Source organism: Cibotium barometz, chromosome 34 (assembly GCF_041138505.1).
Source record: "Cibotium barometz isolate CiBa-2024 chromosome 34, ASM4113850v1, whole genome shotgun sequence".
NCBI classification, from domain to species: Eukaryota; Viridiplantae; Streptophyta; class Polypodiopsida; order Cyatheales; family Cibotiaceae; genus Cibotium; species Cibotium barometz.
This window is the reverse complement of record NC_141079.1, coordinates 4,977,008-4,999,030: the sequence shown is the minus strand read 5'-3', so window position 1 is coordinate 4,999,030 and position 22,023 is coordinate 4,977,008. Positions and strand designations below refer to the sequence as shown.

The 22,023-nt window shown below is 46.2% G+C and overlaps 3 protein-coding genes across 4 annotated transcripts in view; all 3 read right to left on the bottom strand.

Annotated features, from left to right (window-relative positions):
- The window catches only part of LOC147618638 (transcription factor ABORTED MICROSPORES-like), a 46,529-nt gene that overhangs the window by 8,958 nt on the left and 15,548 nt on the right, over window positions 1-22,023 (bottom strand). The window lies entirely within an intron of this gene.
- LOC147618641 (uncharacterized) lies at window positions 446-3,092 on the bottom strand. Its single transcript, XM_086773676.1, has 3 exons — window positions 2,970-3,092; window positions 2,702-2,863; window positions 446-2,571 (listed from the first exon to the last, which is right to left on the bottom strand). The coding sequence occupies exons 2-3, from the start codon at window positions 2,744-2,746 to the stop codon at window positions 2,125-2,127; spliced, it is 492 nt and encodes a 163-aa protein (XP_086629802.1). The 5' UTR covers window positions 2,747-2,863; window positions 2,970-3,092; the 3' UTR covers window positions 446-2,124.
- On the bottom strand, window positions 3,514-4,950 carry LOC147618640 (uncharacterized). The gene has a single exon (XM_086774336.1). It carries the CDS (start codon window positions 4,846-4,848, stop codon window positions 3,514-3,516), a length of 1,335 nt encoding a protein of 444 aa, XP_086630462.1. The 5' UTR covers window positions 4,849-4,950.

Here is a 22,023-nt window from a genome sequence, read left to right as displayed (position 1 = left end):
TTCTGATCTTTCATGCTCTTTTCTAGAGATCTCGAGAATGATAGACTCATGTATGGTCTGGATGCTGGTCTTTCTACTAAGAGCATCTGCAACTGGGTTAGGCTTACCAAGGATGTACTCAATTATTCCTCCAAACTTTTGGAAGATCTGACTCCATCTGGCTTACTGATCACTCCACTGGGCACTAGGCATCATCTGGAGCCACGTAAGTGCTTGGTGCTTTGTTTTGACTGTGAAAACCCATCCATGAAGAAAAGGCTTTTAATGTTTAAGCATTGTGATCACACCCAAAAGCTCTCTATCATAAACCCAATAATTCCTTTCGACAACATCCAACTTTCGGCTGTAGTAGGCCATGGGTCTATTGTCTTACTGAAGAACAACACCAATGGCTACATTGCTGGCAACGGTAATGACCTCAAAAGGTTTATCCCAAGATGCACTAAGCATCGTCTGGAGCCACGTAAGTGCTTGATGGTTTGTTTTGACTGTGAAAACCCATCCATAAAGAAAAGGCTTCCAATGTTTAAGCATTGTGATCACACCCAAAAGCTCTCTATCATAAACCCAATAATTCCTTTCGATAAACCAATGGCTACATTGTTGGCATCGGTAATGACCTCAAAAGGTTTATCCCAAGATGCTAATTTCAGAACATGCGCTTCTTAGAGTGCTTTTTGGAGTGCACGGAACACATCAAGCGCCTTGCCTGCATAGTCGAAAACTGGTCAACATGTGTACTGTAGGCTTGGCAAAGACCCACAAATGAACGGATCTCTTGGGAGGTCTTAGGAATGTCCCCATCCAAGATCTCTTTGAACCTTTGTGGGGTCCAATCGAATCCCAGAGGAATTGATGATGTAGCCCAAGTATTGAACCTCTGTAACACCAAAGATAGACATTTTGGCGTTCATGTAGAGCCCATTATCTCGCAAAAGTTGCAAGACTTTCTCCACATCTTTCTCATGCTGCTCCGCAGTGGCTGAAAATATAACTACATCATTAAGAAATATGAAAACACTTACTAAGATGTACTGTGAATATCCTAGACATCATTTTATTGAAGGTTGCCGGTGCGTTGGTAAGCCCAAACGGCATGACTATGAACTCGTAGTGACCACGCTCTATCCGAAAAGCTGTTTTAGTAATGTCAGCTTCAAAAATGCAGACTTGATGGTAACCACTTTTGAGATCTATTTTAGTAAAAAAAACTTTGCACCGTCTAAACGCTCCAAGATGTACTCAATCCTGGGCATATGAAACTTATTCTTGATGGTGAGTTTGTTTAATCCCCTGTAATCTACACAAAGGCGTGCAGGCTTGCCTTTCTTTTGGACAAATAAGATGGGTGCAACAAATGGTGAGGAAGATGGCCGAATGAAAGAGGAGCTCAAATAACTACTTTTCTAGCTCGTCCTCCAAAGTCTTGGAAAGAGGATAGGGAAAATTGCTAGGAGGTTCTGCCCCAGAGACCAAATCAATATGATGATCCTCAAGACGAGAGGGTGGGAGATCGTCCCTAAGCATACTATCCTAATGTCGAGAAAGAAGATCTGCCCCAATGACGATGAAATCAGCAAGGTCATATGACTCCAGTACAGACTCCATCATAACCTTCCAGATGCCGTAATTGTTCCCGTCCAACTGACGGTCCACAAGGAACGTGGGGCAAGCTGGTTCCAAACGTTATGTACTGTACGGATCCGTACGTACTGTACGTTGTTTGGTACGGGAAAAAATTTTAAGGTACGTAAAAATACATACCATTGTAAAAATACATAAAAATACATAAAATCTCAAAAATTTCAGCCGCCTACATAAAATTTCAATCCATATCCACATTGATATATAATTTTATAAAACTTTCGAAATAGAGACACAACAAGGTCAAAAACCTACTAATTCAAAAGTGAGAAATTAGAATCACAAAGTCGTCAATCATACGTAAGTTAATCGTACTTAATACTTAATACTTATTACTTAAGACAAGTCACATTGTCACAAGTGAGTCGTGACAACTCACAATTCACATCAAAAAATGATGAAATTTGAAAATGAGTCTATGAATAATGACAAAATGTGCCATGTCCATACAACACCAAATCAAAACTAAGGTAATCCAAATCAAAACTCATCATCCGATGAGGATGATGACCCTGGAGAATCAAGCATATGACCCTCCGTGATGACATTGCCCTCGTCATCATACTCAGACCCTGTCATCATGGGCACAGGTGGGTGGACTGCCTCAGATGTCCCTGTCCCTGCCTCTGCATCATCCTGCTCGGTAGTGTGAATGAGGCGAACGGCCTCATTCACACGTGCTCGAGGAGTCTGAATAGGCAGCTTCCCTCTCCGGGCGCCTCTCCGGCCAGAACTCTCTGCATTTGCAGGTCCCTCATGTAGCTGAATTTTATAAGCCCGGGCTCTCGATCTCGTCACCCGCCTGTCTACACTCTCCAGCTCTCTATGAAGGAGGCAAAGAATCTCGTCCTGCTCATCTCTCAACCGTTGGTCTGCCTCATCAATGGTGGTAGGATCTGGGACCAGCTTGACACGTGTTGGATCCACCTATTCGACGTAAAACCAAAGAGAACGCGGAGTGTCAACGACTCAACTTTTTGTATACTATAGTTACTAGTATAAAAGCTATGTAAATGGGAGGCCAATCCCCATAAGAGAATGAATAGGATAAACTCACCTGTTTTGGGGTGCCCAAAGCATGATAAGCTCGTACGAGCTTCATGTTGGCCCTACAATAGACCAGTCTCTCTAGTTGAGAGGTGCTCAAACGATTGCGTATCTTTGTATGTATGAGCGAGTAAGCGCTCCAGTTGCGCTCACAAGCACCTGCTGAACAATCCTGCACTCCAATTCAAAAAAAGTGCTTCATTCATGTGAGCTCGGCAATTCCCAACAAGCTTCACAAGACTAGTTCAAATGGCATAGTACATACATGGTATACATACCTGAGATAGCACTCGCAGAGCTATATCTGTAAGCTGTGGAAGACCCCGTCTTCCATAGCTTTGCCACCAAGTCAGAGAAAGCTTGGTGGCCTCTGGTCTAATAGAGCAACAGTTGTTGAGGGTCCCAAGTTGTTGACCCAGTTGCAAAGCTCCGCATCAATCTCCAATTGCTGCTCCACATCATACATACTATTAATGTACCTATCTCGTAAGGTGAGCAGCTCCCTATCATGAAAGAGAAGTGGCGTCTTGTAGAAAGGATGGAGGAATGCAGCCATCCCATGAATGGGGGGACTCATATACCCCCATCGATAATCCACAATAGCCAATATATCATCTCGGCCACAAGAGTAAAATAAACAGAGAAGTAGAGCAATTAGTAAGTCAAGACTCAAGAATCAAGATTCTGTAATCGGCCATCAAGAATCAAGATTTTACTTACCAATTCTCTGTCAGGGACGTACAGGCTGCAATATGACTCTTCATCTGCATGAAGAGGTGGCTGCAAAGCCACTAAGAGAGTTTGCACATCCGTCCAGAGGTCTCATCCAGTATCCGTCTCTGTATGTATTCGGTGGGCTCTGTCTGTGAATGATACATCTCTCCACTTTGGATCCACAACTGTCTGTAATAGTGGATCTCTCAATTTGAAAAGCCTGTGTAGCACCAAATACATATAGGCAAATCTTGTCTTGGATGGCCGCACCATATCTAGGTTGCTGTGGCTCCTAAAGATAGCCAATGCCTGCTGCTTCTTTCTGAAGAATGTAGTGATCTTCGTGGCATCAGAAACTGTGGGTTGCACCCAACTCAGCTTGCCTATGTCCTCCATAAGCAAATCAAGGCAATGGGCTGCACATGGAGTCCACACAATGCGAGGAAACTCCGCCTCCACCATGTCTCCCATTGCCTTGCAATTAGCAGCATTGTCTGTTACAACCTGCACCACATTCTCTGGACCAACCTCAACAATTGCCTGGCGAATATGCTCGTAGATACTCTCAGCAGTGATGCGTTCGCCTGCCTTCCCAGCATCCACAGCACGTAAGAAATACGTACCAAGACATGAAGAGACAAGAATATTGATGATGTGTCGTCGCCGTGTGTCACTCCAGCCATCCGAAATGATAGTGCAACCAAATTGTTGCCAACCTGCTTTCACTGGCACCAATGCCTTGTCTATCAAGGCCTTTTGCTCATCAAGCATCGTGGTGCGCATCTTTTTGTACTCAAGCCCTGACCATGACTCCGTGTGTCCAACCTGGGCTATAGCTCTGACCATCCTCTTCCATTGGTTAGTCCTTAAAACATTGAAGGAGATATTGCACTCTATGAGAGTGCGAGCAATCTCCATCTCAGCCACCTTTTGCCTTTCTTTGACCCAAGACTGTGCATGCACACGAGAAGGCAAGGTGGTTTGCCTTTCCGTCTGTGTATCACCCTCATTCTCATCTTGCATGACAGAAGGCCTCTTTCTGGCAGATGATGCCTGCTGAGATTCATTAACCTGCGTGGATGGACCGGCCAAGTCCCCAAGAAGAGCATCATGAAGCGCAGCCTGTGTGTCTCGTGTGCCTCTTCCTCTTCCAGCTGCCCCCATTGCAGGGAAATTTTCAGCAATCAACTGATCTCTCAATGCTTCTGGCACTCTCTTGCACCCTGCACAATTGTTGGTGGTACCAATGCCTGTGAGGTGCTTGATGACACGAGTAATTGTACTCGTGAGGGTGAAATTGCAGTACTTACACTGCCATTGTCGAGTGCCACTACCTGCCTGCCCTGGAGTAGTCACAATGCGAATGACGTTTGTGTGCTCCTTCCAGTATGGGTTCTCTCGCTTCGGCATGATTGCTCTGACAAATTCAATGCACAATGCCATACAATTTCAATCAGGATTCAGCAATCATGCAATGCATAATATTTAGTGGGCAGCTCAGCTGAGAGTGAGAGTGAGAGTGAGAGTGAGAGTGAGAGTGAGAGGGAGAGGGAGAGGGAGAGGGAGAGGGAGAGGGAGAGGGAGAGGGAGGCTGAGAGCTAAGTGCATGGTCCACAGATGGTGGCCTAAGGCTCTGAGAGAGAGAGAGAGAGTTATGTTGCTGCCTTGGGGGCCTGAGCAAGGGTGGGTGGGGAAAGGGGGGCGAGAGCACAAGAACATAGAAGATGGCTAAGCAAAGGGAGGGCGGTGGCAACAAAGGGAGACGAGAGCAGAAGAACACAGAAGATGGCGAAGCAAAGGGAAGGCCTGGAGAGAGAGAGAGAGAGACTGTACCGGAAGGGGGCGAGAGCACAAGAACATAGAAGATGGCTAAGCAAAGGGAGGGCGGTGGCAACAAAGGGGGACGAGAGCAAAAGAACACAGAAGATGGCGAAGCAAAGGGAAGGCCTGGAGAGAGAGAGAGAGAGAGAGAGAGAGAGAGAGAGAGAGAGTGTACCGAAAGGTGTGCGCTGGTGGCTGTACGAAGTCCAGGTGCTATCGCTAACGGCATTACGGAGTCCAACGCTATCGGCGAAACCCAAAAGAATGCGAACCCCCCCCCCCCAAAAAAAAATGTTTATCGCATGCGAACAATGAAAACCCCCAAAAAAAAAACGTTTATCGCAGGCGAACAACGAAAACCCCACCCAAAAAAAAACAAAAAAAACAAAAAAACGTAAGGATCGATCCGTACGTACGGATCCCCGTACTGTACGGATGTACGGTACGGATTGGATCCGTACGTACGTTTTGATCCAACCTTGACATGGGGAGAGTCGGGATCTTCACGTGCTTCTCAGCCATCTCTAACAAATCTGCCATCGCGGGGATTAAACTGAAAAAGGGTAGGTGGGTGGGAAAAAAAAACTCTAAACCTGCAAGTGGCTGTCCAGCACCTTAGCCCGCCTTACTCTTGCAATTTCTCTTCCCGAACAGTCCAAAACAGTCCACCAATCAGCAACTTAACTATCCCCCTCTTGCTCAGAAAACTCCCAAGATCTATCAAGAGCCTAGGGCTCTAATACCATGTCAAAATACGCAGCGGAAATGATAACCAAACTTGGGTCCACAAGAGCAAGTAGAGTGCAGGAAATAGACAGCACAAGAAAACACTGAGAGAGAGGCGTGTAAACTCTTCTCTATACACAACATCCCGTACAAAACTGAATGAGAAAATGGTGAGGAACATGGGGCCTATTTATATGCCCCATGGATGCAGTCGGCCAGCGCTTGAGGGCTCTCCACGACTGCATAAAGCAAGTCGGCTAGCAGAAAATATCTCCACGACTGTAGCGCCTCCTGCCCAGCCAGTTAGGGAAATACATGCAACATTTTATGTCATTTATTTCAGCATTAAATGCTGAAAATTGAGTCATGGGAATATTTTATGCTGGCCACCTAGTTTAGAACTGGCCGATTGCTATTGTTGGAGTAGTATGAAAGGGTGAGCCCACAATCCCATTATCTCATCTCTTTTCTACCAAGAGATCAAGCATAAAGAGGCTAGACAAGCCAAGAAGGTGCTAAGCAAAGGAGTGAAGGACTGCAGGTCAAGGACGGGGAATTTCCAGCCAAGAAAGGTCAAGGATTTCTGTATTTTCTTTCAGATTTACATCATTCTAATAAAGCAAATACACCATCTGTGGTGGGGGCCCTACAGAGGGTATTTGGGACCCAATACAGTGTCCTCTCCATCTCTCTCTCTCTCTCTCTCTCTCTCTCTCTCTCTCTCTCTCTCTCTCTCTATTTTCTGCACATCTTCATTCAGTTTGTGCGTTGATTCCGTTGCGAAAAGAGTGCTGATTTCTGAGCATTGAAGTTACCGATTCTTCTCCAAAGCTTCCGCATGTAGCAATGAACAATCTGAAAATGAAACATGGAAAGAAAGTTTGCCATTCTCATCTGCTTCTCCGAGAGCTTTGTTTGAGATAGAAAATATCTCAAGCTTTGATGATCTGTCTTGACTACAAATTCAGCCCCAAGAAGATAATGTTTCCATATCTTTAAGGCATGAATTACAGCCAAGAGCTCTTTCTCATAGATATCCATATGAAACTCGGCATCATGCAATCGTCGACTCTCATATGCAATTGCATGACCTTCTTGATTTAGGACAGCCCCTATACAATTCCCACATGCATCACATTCCACCATGAATGGCTTTTGCAAGTCAGGAACAATCAAAACGAGTCCACATATGATAGCATTCTTGAGTTGCAAAAAGGCATCTTGCTCCTTTGAGGTCCATTTAAAAGTGGCTTTCTTCTTTGTGAGATCATGTAAAGGCATGGCAATCATAGCAAAATGCCTTATGAAGCGCCTGTAATATGAACATAACCCCAGAAAGCTACGTACCTCATGTACATTTTGCAACTCTGGCCAACTCCGAATGGTTTCAATCTTGGCACGATCCATTCTTACACCCAAAAGTCATGTCCACCACAGCATCAACTTTCTTGGCTTCTATGACACTTTGTACATGGGGGTCTTCATGCAAGAATTTCAGCTCTTGCTCTTTTGCCTGCAAGAGCCTCTTCATGTGCTCCAACTCAACCCTCAATGCATTGGGCTCTTCCTCGTGCATGGGTTCTTTACCACGTGATGGCTGTCCCATCAATGCACTGTCATAGACTCTCTCTAGAGGCTTATGCCTTCTATGCAATGCATCGGAATCCAGTGAAGCACTTGATTGGCCCCTCGAATTCGGCACTTCCAATGGGTTGCCCTGGCTGTCCATTGAGTCAAGTGTTCGTACTTGCTTCCGATGGCTCTGATACCAATGTGATCGCTTCCTACAGGAGACCTACACATCGGAAGACAATATACACATATTTAGAACACTTAATTTAACTGATATTAAACAATGGAAACAACATCAGCAACATAAATACTAGAAATACTGAAAAATACACATGACACCAGCACTGGGACCGAAAAGAAGGCTCTTCTGTAGCTTGCAACCAATGGTCATTCTCATGTGCTTCTTCATAAGAAGAAGGCTCTTCTGAATCAAAGAGACCACCCACTGCTAATGCAGACTCCCCACGATGTATATTCAAAGCATGGCTGGAACTAGCCCTTGTTCTATCTGTGAGTGGAGCTACAAGTTTGCTTTCTTGCAAAGTTTTCAACAACCATCTTGGCACTGACTAGGCTGTGTCTATGGCTGTTTGCTCTTCCCTGACAAGATCTTCCACTTCTTCCATAGAAGGGGGCTGAATGGCTGGCTGTTCCACATGTTCTACACGAGGATTTTCTTGTGTTGGGGCTGGCTGATCTGAATCCCCGCTAATTGCAATGGGTAAAAGTCCATCAAACATGTCCTGTATGCCTGTATCATTGCTTTTATACAAGTTGTACATGGGCTGTTCTGAATTGTCAGCAAATACCACATCTCTACTGACAAAAATCCTTCGTGTAGTTGGATTATAAAGACGGTATCCTTTGCTCTCATTGCTGTAGCCCACAAAAATGCATTTAATTGCTTTGTCATCTAGCTTTGGTCGGAGTTGTTCTGGCACATGTGCATATGCCAAACACCCAAATGTACGCATATAATCCACTGTTGGCTTTCGGCTATACCAAGCCTCAAATGGTGTTATGGTTTTCAAAGCTTTTGTTGGACACCTGTTCAACACATGAGTTGCACACATTATAGCTTCCATCCAAAATTTGTGAGGCAACTTTTGTGCTTTCACCATGCATCTTGCCATCTCCATGAGAGATCTATTTTTCCTTTCAGCTACACCATTCTGCTGCGGTGTATAAGGCAAAGTACATTGGTGTTTGATGCCCTTTTGAAGCATATAATCCATGAATGCATTTGACATGTATTCTCCACCTCTATCTGAGCGGAGTGTTTGGACTTTACATCCACACATATTTTCAGCCATTGCTACAAAGTGTCGAAAGCATGTAAACACATCTACTTTCGCTTTCAAGGGGTAAGCCCAAGCAAACCTGGAGTAGTCATCAATGAATGTGACGAAGTAAAGATGCCCCCCTATGGATGGTGTCCGCATTGGACCACATACATCACTATGTATGAGCTGTAATTTACTTTCAGCTCTAACTGCTCCATCTTTGGAGAATGGTTTTCGTTGCATCTTTCCCAAAATACACCCCTCACATACATGTCTTGGTGGAGACTCAAGAGGCGGCATATTATCAACCATATGATGCTTCTGCAAAAGCATCAAACTCCGAAAATTTACATGCCCAAAACGAGCATGCCATAGCTCTGCATCATGCATAGCAGGAGTGTGGGCAGCCACTGTATTTGCATCATAAGTACGCTTGTCATAGTTGTCCAGCTTATACAAGCCTTTGTATCGTGTTCCAGAAGTCACTATTTCATAACCCTTTGATGGGTCTTTTACCAAACACTTCCCCTCTTCAAATTCAACCTTTAAACCTTGGTCGTTTATGGCTGAGACGGAGAGCAGATTTTTCTTTATCCCTGAAACATACAATACATTTTTCATACATATATTGGCACCATTGGCTACAATAAGTATGACATTGCCAATTCCCTTTACTGGATATGTGGTATGATATGCACATGATACAGTGCGGCCATTTGAAGCATAAACCAAGTGCTGAAATACATCTTTGCATGAAGTGATGTGGCTCGAAGTGTGAGGATTATGTTGTTAATCCTGCATATTGTGTACTAATTACTACTTAAGTAATTAACTTAGAACAAGAACCTTCAGGAGAACACTTGAGACAAGATTGAATTGACTTGTTGTTATTAAACTGAGTACAATAGGTCTCTTATATAGGAGATGAAGAGACACATTTGAAGAGGCATGTCCTTTGATGAAAGGACATGACCTTAGACGAAAGGGTACAACTTTTGGGCTAAGGGATGTGTCCAGTCGATGTAGAGGCACAACCATTCACCAAGGGATACAACCATTCGTCGAAGAGATGTGGCTATTCGATGAAGAGGTACATCCTTTGACGAAGAGTTGCACCCAGTCGAGGGTAGGGGTTCCCTTTGGCTGGTAACTCTTTGCATCTGCAACAGTAATCAGCAATGAAGAGAGAATCTGATATATAAACACGTCACAATCGTGACATTCCCTCCCATTTAAAATAAAACCCATGTGTCAAATGATAGACATCCGTTTGTCGAAGAACTCCTGAAGAAGGTTAGGGTACTGCTGCATTTCTTCATCTGTTTGCCAAGTGGAATCAGACTCATCCAAGTCCATCCACTTCACAAGAAATTCTGTAGTCAACTTTCTTCTTGTTTCCTTCTGTCTTACGTCAAGTATTACTTCTGGAACAAGGATAATATGGTCATCTTCAATTTCTGGTACATAAGAAGATAAGTCTGGAACAGGCGAATCTCCTTGAATATACTGTTTGAGCCAAGATATGTGAAAAGTCGGATGAATCTTTCCCCATGACGGTGGAAGTTCCAACTTATAACTGACAGTTGAATTTTTCTTAAGAATCTTGAAAGGCCCATAGAAGCGAGGTCGTAACTTTGGAAAAACTGACTTCACTGTTTTGTAGCGGTGAGGTGCCACATATAATAAGACCAAGTCTCCTTCTTGAAATTCTGCATGTCGACGATGCTTGTTGGCCTGTTTTTGATATTTTTGTTGCACATGGACCAATTTATCTCGAACTTGTACAAGCACATCTTGCATCTCCTGAACCAACTGATCTCCCAACGCCACTTTGTGTTGTAAAACAAAGTTTGTAGGCACAAGAGGAGTATGTCCATATGCGGCTTGAAATGGAGTTAATCCAATTGCTGAATGATGGGAATTATTATAAGCAAATTCCACGAGTGGTAAATAATCTTCCCATGATGCCAGACGGAATTGAATGTAATGTCGAATCATTTCTTCCAAAATCTGATTGACTCTTTCAGTCTGTCCATCTGTTTGAGGATGATAGGCTGAACTGAATAACAAATTCGTGCCAAGAGATTTGAACAAAGACGTCCAAAAATGTCCAGTGAACTTTGGATCTCTGTCAGAGATGATGGTCTTTGGTAAACCATGCAATTTGAAGACATGTTGCACGAATAATGACGCCACGTCTGGGGCTGAAGCAGCTTTCTTGCAAGGGATGAAATGTGCCATTTTGGAAAATCGATCAACCACCACAAGAATCTGAGCATTGCCTTTGGATGAACGAGGCAAGGTGGTGATAAAATCCATACTGATACTTTCCCATCTCTCATTGGGAACTGGCAATGGTTGAAGTAACCCTTGAGGAAGTTGTCGAGAGGCTTTCATTGTTTGACATGAATGACAAGCTTTGACAAATTTGATAACATCTTGCTGCATCTGAGGCCAGAAGTATGTAGCAGACAAAAGTCGATATGTCTTGTTGATACCAGGGTGAGCAGCATAAGGGACTTCATGATGTTCTTGAATAAGAATCTTCCGCAATGAAGTATTGTGAGGTACACAAATGCGGTCAGAGAAGAACAGCAACTCATCTATGATAATATAGGCTGCAAACATGTTCATTTCTGCAGGACTGGGATTAGAAGATTTGAGAGCACGGAACGCATCTCCAAAATCTCTATCCGTCAAATATTCATTTTTGAAACAAGCAGGGATTTCCATTTGCACATCTGTGATGGCAAAATTAATGGCTCGAGGCATGCGACTTAAGGCATCTGCAACCACATTCTGAAGACCAGGAACATACTGAATAATCATGTGGAAATTAGCCAAGAATTCAACCCATCTGCCTTGTCGAGAGTTCATAACAGGCTGAGTGAAAATATACGTCAGAGATTGATGATCTGTACGTACAACTGAATCTGCTCCAAGAAGATAATGTCTCCATGTTCGATAAGCATGCACGATTGCCAAAAACTCCTTATCATACACAGGATACCTGCTTTGAATGGCTGAAAACTTTCTGCTGTCAAAAGCAATGACACGATCATTCTGCATCAGAACTCCACCAGAAGCACGATCTGAGGCATCTGTCATTACATCAAAGGGCTGAGTGGGATCTGCAATGGCCAAGACCGGGGTTGTCGTCAAGGCATGCTTGAGATCATTGAAGGATTGCTCAGCTTCTGAAGACCACTGAAGTTTGTCCAGCTTTGTCAGTTCTGTCAAAGGGGCAGCAATCTCCGAAAATCTATGCACCTTGTTGTGATAGAAATTAGCAAGGCCCAAGAAAGATCGAACATCTGAAATGGTGAGAGGCAAAGGCCAATCCACAATCGCCTGAATCTTCTTAGGATCTACTGCAATCCCATTAGCAGAAATGATGTGACCAAGATATTCCACATGGTTTTTGAAAAATTCGCTCTTCTTTTTGTTGATATACAGCACATTGTTGCGTAGTACTTCAAAGACTATCTGTAAATGCTCTTTGTGATCGACCATAGATCGGCTAAAAACCAGAATATCATCCAGGTAAACGATCACGAACTTATCCAAGTATGGCCCAAAAATTTCATTCATCAGGGTCATGAAAGTGGCCGGGGCATTGGTTAACCCAAAAGGTATGACCAAGAATTCATAATGGCCATATTTTGTCCGAAAGGCTGTCTTGTATTCATCACCATTACGAATACGAATTTGATGATAGCCGGACTTTAAATCAATCTTGGAAAACACCTTAGCACCAAGCAGTTGGTCGAACAATTCATCGATGCGAGGTAAAGGAAATTTGTTCTTGATTGTCAGCTTGTTGAGAGCTCGGTAATCAATGCAAAGCCGCATTGATCCATCCTTCTTCTTGACAAGTAAAACCGGGGCTCCGAAAGGACTTTTGCTGGGACGGATGTGACCTTTGTCCAGCAACTCCTGTAATTGCTTTTGTATCTCCTGAGATTCAGAGTAAGAAACACGGTATGGAGCTCGGGTTGGAGGAGGTTGACCTGGGATAAGATCAATCGGGTGATCCACAGGACGACGAGGAGGCAATGTCGTCGGAAGATCATTCGGAAACAAATCCTGAAAAGGCCTGAAGAAGGGTTGCTCCAAGTAAGCAGTAGTTGATGACGAGGCTTGTGATTGCTCACTGGTTTCTGCTTCAATCTCCCGTAACATGACCAAGGATGTTGCACTGTCACGTTTGCGAACGAGACGTTTGACTTGCAGGGCAGAAACAATGGTGATGGGTTTGGCACTGAAAAGGCCATGAAGTTCCAGCTCTCGACCATTATGATATAATTGAATGGAATGGGAACGAAAGCTAATCACCGGATCATATCGATACAGCCAAGATTGTCCCAATATCATGTCATAATGTGACAACGGCATCACTGAAAAATTAAGGTGATCCTGGTAATCTTGAATCTGGAACTGGAGCTGTTGCACCTTTTGGTTACAATTAAGGAAGGAACCATCAGCAAGCTCCACTTGAAAAGCATCCACAAAATGTCGGGTCTGTAGGCGAAGCTTATGAACCAAAGAAGTGCCCACAAAATTAGTGGAACAGCCACTGTCCACCAGCACATTGATGGGATGGTCGCCAATGAAGCCAAGAAGACTAAGGACCTGTTTGGATAGATTCACCGGAGCAGGGTTGGTACTTCGGCCATTAAGCATCAGGGTACTGACAAACTCCGAAACGCGAACAGAACAAGCCATCTGTTTGTTCTTGTCTTTCACAGGAGGCGGGTCATGATCAGCATGGTGACAACTGTCCACCTGAGAATTGCGCCGAGTGTTGGAGGGTTTAGGACGCTGAGGGCATTCATACCACCGGTGATCGCCAGAACAAATTGTGCAGAGGCCTGGGCGACTAGGTTGGGATGAAGGGGCAATTAATGAAGAGGTTTGCTGTCCTGAAGAGGGTTCTCGCTTGAAATTGCGCCGATCATTGTTGCGACGGTCCTGTCGAGACCGATCTCGGTTTCTGCTGCTGCCAGAGGATTCGGTCTGAGAGGATCCTGCATTTGACGCGGAAGTTTGCCCGGAAAATCGCGGCCGGAAGGACTGTTGTCCAGAATATGGTCGCCGAGAGTTGGGTTGTCCAGAATTCGGACGCTAGGGTTGGCTAGTCCCATTGGATCGATTCCGCTGGAAGGAACGGGCGCCGGAGGAAAAGTTCCTGGGAGGACGCCGGTAATCACTGATGCGCTCGACATACGAGATTGCTTCATCCAGGGTGGCAGGATTATACTTATGGACTTCGTCTTGGATTGTGGGTTCAAGCCCGTCAATGAAGCTGTGAAGCTGGTCAGAGGGGCTGAGTGTCTCTATCTCCAGAGCCAATTTTTGAAACTCTGAGATGTACGCGGCCACGGAGCCAGTTTGACTCAGGCGGCGGAGAGAAGACCTGGCATGAAAATTCGCATTTGCAGGCTCAAAAGCCTTGCGAAGAGCACGCCGGAATTTATCCCACGTTGGAGTAGACTTGCCATCTGCAATCCTGCGTCGCCACCAGAGGAAGGCGGTATCCTTCAAGAGGGTACTGGCCAATGCTACTTTTGGGCAATTCAGTATTCGAGAAGTAAACCTCCATTTTGTAGAGCCAATGATCGATTAACCGCTTATCACGGCGGCCATTGTAGGGCTCGGGTAACTTGATGTCCATCTTCCGTGTTTGTGCTGTGGTCATTAATTTATATAAAAGTTTAAGTTCAGCATTGTCTACCTCGGCAGTCGGATCGGGCGGAGGTAAGGGATCGTCCTACTGGCCCACCGAGGATGATGATGATGACTGTGGAGAATGCGAACGATGCGCTCGCTGGGACTTCCTGGATCCCGGTTGGTGCCGCTGCTGCATGTCTTCCATCTGGGATCTCATTGATGCCATTCCGTCGAAAAATGCCTTTTGCAAGTCCTCCATCTGCTGTTGGAGAGTAGTCACCAGCAAGGCTTCCATCTGAGGATCGGCGGGTGGCACGTTGTCGTGCGACGTCGACATCTGAAGCACTCAGAGAGAGTACTGTGGTGAAGCAGGAAAGGTCCACCCGAAATGGAGAATGGAAGGAACAGCTGCTGGAGAGGCAATAATAGGGTCCTCGTATGCGAAGTCGGGATCTTCCACTTCGTCGGGATCGTCCTCCGAAGTTACTGCATTGGCTTCCTCCAAAGAACTGGGTACTGGAGATAATGGAGTATAGTCGGGGACGAAGATCTCGCAGTAAAATGTCACAGGAGGGCGCGTGGAGGAGACATTGCGTAAGCCATCCACACTGCACTCTGGAAGAAAGTGTGCCAACTGCGGGTACCGTGATAAAAAATACTCGAAATGAGTAAGATGCAGTGGCTCGCAGGTGAGGAAAATGGTCCAAATCGCCCAAGTGTCGGGTTCGGTCACATGCGGGCTGCTGACATGAATGCGGTACACCTGAGAGGCCGGGGATGCTGGGATTGGAGAGGCTGAAAGACTTGGAATCCACCCAACATCGGCGGGTAGTGGCACTGAATCCGGAGTGAGGGCACGAGGAGGGCTGTGTTCGGGAAGAACAGCCTCGGGGATCTCGTCGATGTAACTCAGGTAAGAGATGTGCATGTCGGGTTCCTCCGGGAAGTTGTCCATGACGCATGCACGTAGGGGGCGAGAGCACACAAGATATGTGGTGTGGGCAAAGCCAGGAAAACCCACGAACAGCCAGGAAGAAGGGCGCCTATTCGCTGGAGAGAAGGAGGCGAGTAAGAACTAGGCGCCATCCTGACAGCCGGGTGGTGGTTTTCGAGTCGCCCACCGTAGCTGTTCACACCAGAGAATCCCAAACGGGCGGCCAGCGCACGCCCAGCCGATTACGCACGTTTGTTTGGGTTTTTTTTTTTTTGAATTCCACGTGGCAGTACACTTATTAATGTTGTGTATTGGTGTTTTGTTTTTTTTTTTTGAAGGTTGACGCTTCGAAGGCCGTCGCCGGGTGGAGGTGACGCTTCGAAAGCTGAATCGCCGCGTGGAGGTGACGCTTCGAAGGCTGATCGCCGAATGGATTGCTGCGAACAGTGTTGAACGTGCTGCGAACAGTGTTGAACCAGTAGCACACAAAGTAGGAGGTGACACTTCGCCACGCTCAGCATATAGTAGGCAGCCACGCTCAGCAAACAAGAGCGCCGGTTGGCAGCAACCAAGGCGAAGAGAGGGGGGCTCCATAGTCAACAGCGAAGGGGGCAGTTCCTGCCATGTTGCGAACGCCACCGGCAGCAGGGAGGGAGGGCATTCCGGAAATACTGCAGGGGGTCCCTCTCTGCTATACACACAACACGTGTATATGGGTGTGAGACCTTGTGTACTTGTTTACATTACTACAAGCAAGGATTCACGCCAAGTCCGCCATCGCTCTGCTTCTTCCATACAACACCGAAAGGAGAGGTGGATGAGGGAGTGCCGCGGAGAGGGTGAGGGCTTCACAACCCACGGGTAGGAAAAAATTTGCTCTGATACCACTGTGAGGATTATGTTGTTAATCCTGCATATTGTGTACTAATTACTACTTAAGTAATTAACTTAGAACAAGAACCTTCAGGAGAACACTTGAGACAAGATTGAATTGACTTGTTGTTATTAAACTGAGTACAATAGGTCTCTTATATAGGAGATGAAGAGACACATTTGAAGAGGCATGTCCTTTGATGAAAGGACATGACCTTAGACGAAAGGGTACAACTTTTGGGCTAAGGGATGTGTCCAGTCGATGTAGAGGCACAACCATTCACTAAGGGATACAACCATTCGTCGAAGAGATGTGGCTATTCGATGAAGAGGTACATCCTTTGACGAAGAGTCGCAACCAGTCGAGGGTAGGGGTTCCCTTTGGCTGGTAACTCTTTGCATCTGCAACAGTAATCAGCAATGAAGAGAGAATCTGATATATAAACACGTCACAATCGTGACACGAAGCACCACTATCAAAATACCATGATGCATTCTGTCTGTCAGATGCAATGCAAGACATATCAGTGTCTGAAGCACTTGATGTGCCACTAGTGCATGTGACCAAAAAAGTGTACTCTTCTTGGATTACATTACCTGATTGCTGTGCTTTGTCATCAGAAGAGTCTGCTATACTGCATTGCCTGCTTCTTTCCTTTTTCTCTTTTGCAATCCGCTTCCTACATTCACTGATGTAGTGTCCAGGCTTATGGCAATAGTGACATTTGCCCTTCTTTTTGGGTTTGTTTGCATCCCCTTTGTCAGACTTTTCACCACCAGAAGAGGGCTGTCCATGACCAGCCTTGCTAGACTGTTGTCCCCCATGCTTAAAGCTCTTTGCTTTACCCTTATCCTTGGCTGTAAATGCCTTGTCTCCACCACGGTTGCTCGATAAGTTTGCTCTTGTTTGCTCTTCCTGCAAGAGTAAACCCACGAGCTCTTCAAAAGTGACGGGATCACCACCTCCTCTCATTGAGAGGTTGAGAGAGGTGTGAAAGCCCAAGTAGGAAGGTGGTAAAGAATGAAGAGTGTTGGTGACCATCTGTATGTCTGGGATAACCTCATCAATGTTGAGCAATTGTTCTTGCAAATATTTCACTTTGGTGAGATGATCTACCATGGAGTCACCCTCATCCATAGAAAGAGGATCCAATTGCCGCATCAGGATCTCCAGCTGTGTAAAGGCTCCCATCCACCGTGGGGCCACTGGCTCGAGAGGCGTGAACCACTCCTCTATAAGTGCCTCCTGAATATCATCCCTCATAATCAACCCCCCTCTGAAGTGACTCAGCCTCTCCACCTGGATCTCCTCTGGTAGACTGCAGAAAGCCTGCCAGTCTCCAAAACTACGAGCTGGGCCTGCCGCTAAAGGTCCCCAGGCTAGACGAGGCCGAGAACCCAACATATGACCCTGCTCCGTGCGAACCGCTGGGCTCCAGATGAGCGGCTGTCTGGCCCGCTCCTCAACACAAGAAGGAGGCCGCTGAGATAGCCCCGATCTCAGTAGCTCCCAAGCTCTCAGGATACTCAAAGCAAATCTGTCCTCCCATCCTCTACTGAGGCCTGTCCTCCTCATCTCTATGAAGATCCAGCGAATCTCTGGTGCCCAAGTACCCCCGACTGGACCATAGTTACTGGGAATGTCATTCCCTATCTAGGGAACGGGGGAACGTCGTTCCCAGTCCTAGTCCCGGATGTTCCGGAACATTCCCCAGTCCTAGTCCTGGATTTTCCAGTACATTCCCCAACAAGAAACGGCCAAGGGAAAACGTTCCCCCTGGTAACAAGCCCAGAAACTTAAAAAAGGGCAAAATGTTAAAAAATACAAGCATTTTTCCACTCAACTATGCATACATAACACAAATCATTTAGCAATCTCACTATTACAATGAAAATATTTTGAGGATGTGGAAGTTGCCATGATGCTGAAGGATGGCTACTTGAAGAAGAAAAGTGTCCATCTACTTTTAGCCAAAAACGTGCTATGCATGTTTTGCAATTCACACACACACTTCTCATCTATTATAAAGCTCACTTCACTATGGTCTCTTGAAGTGGAAACTCTCTCTCTCTCTCTCTCTCTCTCTCTCTCTCTCTCTCTCTCTCTCACACACACACACACACAATCACACTCTTCTTCTCCCACACACTCTCACAGATAGACTTCTATGTCTCTGTCTCTATCTTTGTGTTGGTTTCTCTCTCTCTCTCTCTTTAGTGGCGAGAGCCGGCTGAGACAGATATAGAGGATGTATATGATGGGTGGAAGCCGATGGAGAGGCCCCTAGTGGCGATGATCTCACGCATGATTAGGAGTAAGCCATCAGTCCCACATGAGATTGTGCGGGCAGAGATTGGGGCTGCATCGATAGTGACGGAGGCTCTATTCCAGACAGTGACATACTGGCACAGGCTATGGGAGCTTCCAATTGATAGATACCCCCGGCTAGCCCTGGAGTCCTCGAGACAGTTGACACTTGAGGAGGGGGATATAGAATGCTAGTATGCGCAGGTAGGCACTTGGTTTGGCATGCACGGTATGCAAATGGAGGCACTCCCCCCCCGTTCTAGTACAGCGTAGAGGCCCCGTCATTTGCTCTCAGCCACACAGAGTGGAACAGGGTTATCAGGAAGGACATTGTCAAACTGGATACTCAGAGGACATGGAGTTCACCTAGTCGTCCACTGGGGACGAAGATGCCCTTCTACAGAGATCACCTCCTATGCCTGACAGAGGATGGGTTCATCATCCGCCCACGCTACATGGACACACACCTATCCTTTGGGGTGAGATGTGCGATTGGCCAGATCCGCACCTCGTCCTACCAGGTGAGAGTGGAGACTACCAAATATGTGACTAGGGCGGCCGCACCAGAGGACAGGATATGCCAGCTCTGTCACATAGAGCCTGAGACAAAGGATCATTACATAAGCCGATGCCCTGTATACTATGAGATTCGAGAGAGGTTCCATTGCCTCTTCCGAGTGGCTTCGGACCACTTTCCAGGATCATGGACTTCCCGGATCAGAGATGCCTGGGACTTTTTCTTCTAGAGTTCAGTAGACACAGGGAGTCCTTAGTGAGATCCAGATCAGCTGTACTTGATCGAGGACGAGCACAAAGAGCTCTCACGGACTTCTTCCATACCGGCACTCCGTGGGCCAATCCACCCATCATACCCAAACCACAGGCTAGTGCAAGAGCTCGGCCGAGAGGTGTGACACTCGACAGAGCCAGTGAGTTATGCAAAGCTCGACGCCCCAGACCCCATGGCCCTCGCCCACGGCCACGCCACCACACGAGGATCCGGGCCATCATTTCCCATCATCGCAAGACCTTCTCGCACCAGCTCAGTTTTACCACCTTCCGCACCATGTCACAACAGCCCATGAGGGATGTATTAGGGTGATATGAGAGCTCTATGCTCATGTACTTAGATCAGATTTTATAGTTCTAGATTTTTGTTATCTTTCTTTATTACTATTTTGTACCCAAGATGATGTACCTCATGGATATGATGTAACCTTTTGGTCTCATAGGTCATTTTGGCCTTTTGAAGACGTTATTACAACTTTCTTTCTTTCTTTATTTCTCTCTCTCTCTCTCTCTCTCTCTCTCTCTCTCTCTCTCTCACACACACACACACAAACACACACACACATCTCTCATCTATAGTAAGGTTCTTATTGATGGTATGAAAACTTGGATGCAGAGGTTGCATTGCAAGTTTGGGCTTCCACTAAAGGAAGCCATGGTCATCCATAGGCACTTTGTTCGTGAACAGATCGTTGCCGATGACATCTTGCTAGAGTTCTGTTCGACGGAGGACAGTACGGTGGACCTCTTCACGAAGTCGCTATCTCAGGATTTGCTCAGGCGGCACCCCAGCTCCTTAGGGTTGGTTTCACAGCCAAGAGCTGAGAGGGGGTGTTAGAAGTCATCTCCTGTCTATTTTTATATACCAGGGCCTTTGTTGTGGGTGTGCCTGCCCTTATGAGGTGTTTTCTCATTTTTCCCCACTCTCCGTATTTTTTCCCCATTTTTCCATGGTGCGGATGGATGCCACATGTTGGTAGGAGCCCCTGGTGCTGTCCGACTGCACCTCATGTGCTCCTGGTGGCTAGCCGACTGCCTATGATGCAGTCGTGGAGGTTTTGATGCTGGCCGACCTGTTTTGTACAGTCGTGGAGATATTTTCTGCTAGCCGACTTGCTTTATGCAGTCGTGGAGAGCCCTCAAGCGTAGGCCGACTGCATCCATGGGGCATATAAATAGGCCCCATGTTCCTCACCATTTTCTCATTCAGTTTTGTACGGGATCTTGTCTATAGAGAAGAGTTTACACGCCTATCTCTCAGTGTTTCTTGTGCTGTCTATTTTTTGCACTCTACTTGCTCTTGTGGACCCAAGTTTGGTTATCATTTCCGCTGCGTATTTTGACAAACTCGTCCCACACATAAGCTGCCATACCTAATCTGGTGTGGGCATGAACCCACAGAGTCCACCAAGGAATGGCCTCACCTTCCAAGTACCAACTGACTACGATCACTCTGTCAGTATCTGTTTTTCTAACTACGGCAAAGTAAGCTTCAAACCGATGCAACCATGAATAGAGAGTTGTGGGATCGAGTTTACCATTATACTTACTGAAGTTCATTTTCTCGCCAAAGTAAGCTTCAAACCGATGCAACCATGAATAGAGAGTTGTGGGATCGAGTTTACCATTATACTTACTGAAGTTCATTTTCTCGGGAAAATGATTCGAGGGCGCCGCCGGTGTCAATCTGGCGTCCAAAGCTTTGAGGTAACGCTCGTGTTCCACGCGTCGCATGGCTTCGTCTTCTCATTGTCGGATCTCCAATGCACGCATCTGCAACTCAAGCAAAGAGCTCGGCTGCGGCTGTGACCCCGCAAAAGGGTCCCTGTGTCGAGGATTTGGAATCTGGGATACGGAAGGAGAGGGAGAAGAAGATGGAAAATGCGACGCTGGAGAACGGGTACGCTCTTCCAGAGCCAAGATCTGCGCCTTCTGCTCGTCCAACTTGGTTGTCAGTTCTGCGATTGCTCGCATCATCTGCTGGAACATGTCTGTAACACTCAATCCTGGTGCCCTGGATGGGCTACCTGGTGCACTTTGGTCCCATGGTTCTAGGTCTCTCTCGTTGTCGAAGCTCGCCATAGCAGAAAAATGCACTTCCTTTCCGGAACACAATTTGATCATCCACTATCTGTGTGGGAGACGTCCGGAGGCTTCCGGAGGCTGAAAACCAACCGTCCTTCGAGGGACAGGAGTCACTCTGAAAAGGGTAGTCGACCGGCGTCTGAAAACCAACCACACGAGCGAGAAAAAATTATGGTTTCTTTCCTGAATCTTTGCACTTGAAGTAGGCTCTGATACCACTGTTACATGCGGAAGCTTCGGAGAAGAATCGGTAACTTCAATGCTTAGAAATTAGCACTCTTCTCACGACGGAATTAACGCACAAATTGAATGAAGATGTGCAGAAAATAGAGAGAGAGAGAGAGAGAGAGAGAGAGAGAGAGAGAGGACACAGTATTGGGTCCCAAATACCCTCTGTAGGGCCCCCACCACGGATGGTGTATTTGCTTTATTAGAATGATGTAAATCTGAAAGAAAATACAGAAATCCTTGACCTTTCTTGGCTAGAAATTCCCTGCCCTTGGCCTGCAGTCCTTCACCCCTTTGCTTAGCACCTTCTTGGCTTGTCTAGCCTCTTT